The 6,197-nt window shown below is 47.5% G+C and overlaps 1 protein-coding gene across 1 annotated transcript; it reads left to right on the top strand.

Moving 5' to 3' along the window:
• Positions 1-375: 375 nt before the first annotated feature.
• Positions 376-5,870, top strand: BMP4 (bone morphogenetic protein 4). The gene is made up of 3 exons (XM_039321018.1): positions 376-727; positions 1,789-2,228; positions 4,705-5,870. Exons 2-3 carry the CDS (start codon positions 1,796-1,798, stop codon positions 5,601-5,603), a joined length of 1,332 nt encoding a protein of 443 aa, XP_039176952.1. The 5' UTR covers positions 376-727; positions 1,789-1,795; the 3' UTR covers positions 5,604-5,870.
• The last annotated feature ends 327 nt before the right edge of the window (positions 5,871-6,197 follow it).

The raw sequence follows: 6,197 nt of genomic DNA, 5'->3' as shown, positions 1-6,197 counted from the left end.
TGGTAGTCCAAGGTCTCTGAGCTGAATTCTTTGGCAGGCTCCAAATCAGCATGAGATAAGGTGAGAAGAGTTGGGTACGCATGGCAACCCCTTTATACCCACACGCTCTTCCTTGACCCTACAGGCACCCCCACAACTGGCATGGATTTTGTAACTTTCCCTAATCTGACGCCCTCCAGATCAATCCAGCTGGAAGACCCATTCAGATTCAATCCAGCTCTGCGTAGAAGATCGTGGCTTTTAAAGAAAAGAGTGAGTGAGTTACGGAGAGATTGACAGAGGCCAAGGGGGTGGGACATCCACTTGCAAATCCCAGGACGGGAGGGGGGAAGCGGGGAGGGCGGTGCTTTGCTGGGGCTGCGCTGATGGACAGGCCGGTGCGAGGAGTGACTTCTCGAGCCCACGTGACTCTCCCTGGAGCTGGAAGAAAAGCAGCGGCCTGTTGGGGGTTTCATTATATTCAAATATATTCATTTTCCAGGAGCCACTCCGGAGCAACAGGTCCCAGCGATCCTTCCTATCCGCACTTCGGAGAAGCGATCCGTAATAGCTACAGCAGCGGCAGAGGCGGCAGCAGCAGCAGCAGCAGCAGCAGCAGACAAGAGCGATTCTCCTCATTCCTCCAGCGGACTCCGGATTTCCCTGCGCGGCGAGTTTTTCCACGAGTCGTGTTTCACGCTGGCTGTCAAGAACCATGGACTGTTTTTGTATGCCTTGCTTTCTGTCAGTGAGTAGCGCTTTCGTTTTTTCCCCCCTTGTGGCTTTGATGTAAAGCGTAAGAGTCTTTTGAAAGCAAGAAACGATCCGAAGAGTGTGTGCGCGCGCGTGTGTGTGTAGGAGAGAGAGTGAGTGTGTGAGAGAGAGAGTTAGAGAGAAAGAGAGGTGAACGCCTTCCTTGTGGATTTTCCATTTCTGTAATTAATTTCTTCGGCACCTGAACAACAAGTCGCTGCGAAGCGGTTCGGGCTGCAGACTTAACGCCCGCTTCCTTGAACCTTACAAACTCTCGAATCAAGTTTATTTCCGACTAAACATGGATAGTATTGCGTTTTACTTATTTCAATAGATTAAAACTCTCTCCATCCTCCCAAAAGGTAAAAAAAAAAAAACCCCTTTAGGGTTCCGCGGGGAAGGGGGGGCATCCTAACCCCCCCACCCCCAATTTTCTCTCCCTCTGCGATCACAAAGCACTTAAATCAGGAGTTGGGGAAAGAGGCAGGTTCCTAGTGGTTAGCGTCTATGAACCGGGAAGGCTAAGCACCAAAACACGACCGATTGAAAAGCGCTCTGCACCGACTGGGAAGGGTTATTAACAATGAACCGAAGCCTCCGACCCTCACTCAGCTCCCGCCCCGCGTGTTTTTCTCTATTCATTGCAAAGGGGGCAACTCCGGCTGAGTTTTTACCGGGGATGGTGGTGGTGGTGGTGGTGGTAGTGGTGGAGGAGGAACAGGTCCTCCACCGAGATGGATTTGAATGGAAGCCTTCCTTTGAGAACTTCTTCCAAGACAATCGCGTTATTAACCGGCATAGTCAGATAGAAACGGAGGACTGAAAAGAGAGGTGGGAATTTATTTGATGGGGGATTATGAAGGCATTCTGCCCAAAGTTTTAGAAGCCACTTCTTTTCTTTAAAAAAAAAAAAAGCTGTTGTGTGCATTTCTCCCCAAAAGGGGTAGACTATTGGGTTCTTTTTTTTCCTTTCATCAACCTTGTTTGCTTGCTCTGGCTCCTTTTCTCCTCCCTTCCCTGCTTCCTGCCCCCCCTTCACTTCCACCCCCCCCCCAGAGACACCATGACGCCTGGTAGCCGAATGCTGATGGTCATTCTATTGTGCCAAGTGATCTTAGGAGGTTCCAATCGGGCTAGTTTGATACCTGCTGAGACCGGGAAGAAGAAGGTGGCTGCAGGTTTGCATCAACAGCAGCAGCAGCAGCGAGGAGGAGGAGGAGGAGGAGGAAGAGGAGAAGGAGACGGCGCCTCGGGAACTGCACACCGCCTGTTCCCAAACCATGAACTCTTGCGGGGGTTCGAGGCCACCCTCCTCCAGATGTTTGGGCTGCGCCGGCGGCCACAGCCCAGCAAAACAGCTGTCGTCCCCTCTTACATGATGGATCTCTATCGCCTCCAGTCTGGGGATGAGGAGGAGAATCTTCAAGATCTCAACCTCCAATATCCCGAGAAATCGACCAGCCGCGCCAACACCGTGAGAAGCTTTCACCATGAAGGTGCGTTGCAAGAGGAGAGCAGTTGGGTGGGTTGGGCATTGCATTAAAGTGAGAAGTGATGGGATTTACAGAATTGTCTCTTCAGAGTAATATGAAGGGGGGGGGGGGAAATGTGACCATAGCAGCAACTGAGGCATCCCCTTACAAGCTCCCCCAAACCCAATTGATTAACATGGAAAAAGTGGGCTGCACAAACAGCTTTTTGGAAGCTTCTTCACCTGGAATTTTGACTGGAGGGGCAAGTAGGCAGTTTTATTTATTCCCTTCTCCCTCCCCCCCCAAATATTTTGCTCTCTTTCCAGCAATTTGCACTTTGGATGCAATAGATTCAAACTGAAAGTTTGCTTTTTCAGAGGTGTATTCTAGATTGTGGATCGGACTGTCCTGGGAAAGGGTGGATGAGGGTCCCACTTCCTTTCATTTCCTCATATTTCCAGAACAGGGAGGGGTAGCTTTGCAGGACATTTAATACACTATCCTTGAATTAAAAAAAAAAAAGCATTTTGCCTAGGAAATAACAGCTTGCAGTGCTTGTCCTTCTCGCTGAGTTAGCAGGGTGCCTGTGGCTTCATCAAGAAATGGAAAGCCATGGAAAGCAACCCCTGGCACAGCTGAGAACGGATCTGGATAGAATTGGCATAGTAACAAAAGTAGCAATTACTCATATTACTGAGTAATTATCATTGGTTTCATAGCTTGGGTAGAGCATGGGCTCTGTGTGTGTATTGTATGCAAGAGACAAAGCGAGAGAGCGTCAGCACTCACATCCTGCACACGGAGCTCTAAGAACTTATTCTATCAGATAAGAGCAGCGAGATTCCAGATTTCACTCTGGTTACACTGCTCCTTAGGAGTTTATGTAGGAATTATTGTTGCCCTTCACACCAACTTTAGATAAAATTGTTTCCACTCATTAGTTGTTTTGAGGGGGGAGGGGTGTCCATACATTTTCTTTTTTAATGACCAATGGGAATGACTAAACAGAGAGGGATGAGTGTAACTGGACCAAAATGTTTCCTAGCATGAGTTTTGTCTGGTTCCCCCCACTCCCTAAAGAAAAGTCCGTGGTTATTGACTTGCTTATTCAGGATTGTATTTTTGGGAGTCTGGACTTCACAAAGCTGTGAACTAACTGGAGTATACTATAAGTGAATCTGTTTCAAAGATTTTTTTTTTTTAAAAAAACACACATGGAGTTTTAAAAAAGAAACCTGCATATTTCTGACAGCATATTTCATTAGGGAAATATTTTTTGCAATCCGCTTTTCCCTTTCCGAAGAGATATATTTAATCTTATCTAACCACCTTCCTGTGAATTGTGAGCTGCATCTGTCTCTCTTACTGTTGCTTCTGAAAGGACTTGAAATTTAGGAATCATGCGAAGAGCTCATTTCAAAAGATAGGGGAGAAATGTGGAGGTTGAAGCAGTCCTGGGAACTGTTACACTTTTGTTGTTTCTTAAGGATGTGATTACAAATTCTGCTTGCTCTTCTCCCCCACTCTCCATGGGCACAGTCCATTTTTTCTTTTTATTGTGTCCAGGGGCTGGCATTCTATAAATACAAGAATGAATTATGATACAATCAGGACAAGGGATATGTACACAGGCTTGGCCAGAGGGCATGACTACGGTAGGTGCCCTGGCTGGACTTTGGCAGCACCCTGCAGATTGTTATTGAGGTAGGAGCAAAGCAGAAGATGCCACCAGGCTTGTTTGGGCAAGTTTGTCTGGTTTGGAACATCCAACCTCGGTGCCTCAGTGTCCCCTTGGAGCATCCTGGCTGCTGCATCATAACGCTGATAGAAGCCCCACTAATTTCACCGAGGCTGAGTTCCAACTAAATAGTTGTTGAAATATAGGTTGCAATCTTCTTGATAGCATGTGAAGAAAGAACTTCATTTTGGTTGGCTTAATTTCCCAGGAAATCATGATTGGGATCCAGATAAGAAGTCTCCTCTCTATGCTGAAAAATTAAATCTCAACAGGATCTTGACATTGACTTACCTGCCTTGTTGGAAATCCCATGGGATACCCCTAACATGTGCCATGTTAGGTTTGACGTTTCCTGACAGTTAGAACAATTAATCAATTTGCCTCCAGAAGTTGTGGGTGCTCCAACACTGGAGGTTTTTAAGAAGAGACTGGACAATTGTCTGAAATGATGTAGGTTTTCCTGCTTGAGTAGTGGGGTTGGAGTAGAAGACCTCTAAGGTCCCTTCCAATTCTGTTATTCTGTTAAAGCAAATGAAATCCATAAAAGTAGAGGTATGGAGGACTTTCTTTAAGGGAGGGGGCATCCTTTCCACCTTGGTGCACAACAGCAGGGAAATCACACCCCATGGTGTCCTCCTTTCGCTAATATGTCTATTTTTCTGGACATGTGAAACTGCATCTTCTCCTTGGTGCATCCTGCTAACCTCTTCCCTTTTGTGCATCTCTCTCTCTCTCTCTCTCTCTGCCTCTTCCTTCCTCCAGAACACCTGGAACATGTGGCCAACCCATGGAACCAACCCACTCGCTTCCACTTCTTTTTCAACCTCAGCAGCGTGCCGCCCACTGAGCCAATCTCTTCTGCAGAGCTGAGACTCTTTCGGCAGCAAGTCAATGAAGAGGAGGCAGTGGCGACAGCAATGGCTTCGGAGAAAGGCGGAATGGCTTGGGAGAAAGGCTTCCACCGGATCAACATTTATGAGGTGATGAAGCCCCTGCAAGGGGGGGACATGGTCACCAGGCTGCTGGACACACGCCTGGTGCATCACAATGTGAGCCGCTGGGAAAGCTTTGATGTTAGCCCCGCAGTCATCCGATGGACCGCAGGTGACCAGCCCAACCATGGGCTGGCAGTGGAGGTGATTCACCTCTACCCCACGCAGACTCACCAGGGCAAACATGTCCGGATTAGTCGCTCTTTACCTCAAGGAGACCGTCTGGAGGATGTCGAATGGGCTCACCTCCGGCCTCTCCTGGTCACCTTCAGCCATGATGGCAGGGGCCAGTCTCTGCTCACGCGGAGGACCAAACGCAGCCCTAAGCATGTACACCAGCGGCCGCGCAAGAGCAAGAAGAATTGTCGCCGCCATGCCCTGTATGTGGATTTCAGTGATGTGGGCTGGAATGACTGGATTGTAGCCCCACCAGGCTACCAAGCGTTCTATTGCCACGGGGATTGCCCTTTCCCTTTGGCTGACCACCTCAACTCTACTAACCATGCCATTGTGCAGACTCTGGTGAATTCCGTCAACTCCAGCATTCCCAAAGCCTGCTGTGTCCCCACAGAGCTGAGCGCCATCTCCATGCTCTATTTGGATGAGTACGATAAAGTTGTTCTCAAGAACTACCAGGAAATGGTAGTAGAGGGATGTGGCTGTCGTTAAAGGGGGGCGGGGCAATAAGTTCTCCCTGCCTCTTCCACTTGCCACTTTCCAGCTTCCCTGGCCAAAATGTGCCCAGGATGAAGGGAGGGGGGAATGGCTTTGATTTCACAGAGGAAGCAAAACCTGACCAGCCTCTTTCTTGCAGTAACAACTACAACTCCCTTGATCCGTTCTCCTTGACCTTATTTATGTGCAAATGTTTTGACAATAATAACCATATATTTTGGCAAGATATATTTATAACGACATATTAAAATATAAAAAAAATAAAACGAGTCATTATTTTAAAGGTAAAGCCAATAGATTTTATAAAATTATTTTAAAATATTTTTTGTTACTCTCCAGAGAGGAACGGGATGGAGTTGCCATTGCTATCAATGTCCTGCTTTTTCCTTCAGGCAGTTGAAAGAATATGGAGGCATTCCCTCCTCTCAGCCCTCTGCCATTGTTTTTAGAATTGTCTTAATTGCCAACTATCCTGACTGGCCTGTCCCCCAACCTTTTGTAGATGTAATTTGGGGAATGATCAGGTTTCTCTGCTCAGTCTCCATATAACCTTCCCTTTGCAGTGTTTCTGAACCTTGACAATTTTAA

This window comes from Crotalus tigris, unplaced genomic scaffold, assembly GCF_016545835.1.
Source record: "Crotalus tigris isolate CLP2741 ecotype Arizona unplaced genomic scaffold, ASM1654583v1 scf7180000017605.3043972, whole genome shotgun sequence".
NCBI lineage: Eukaryota > Metazoa > Chordata > Lepidosauria > Squamata > Viperidae > Crotalus > Crotalus tigris.
This window is presented reverse-complemented; position numbering and strand designations above follow the sequence as displayed.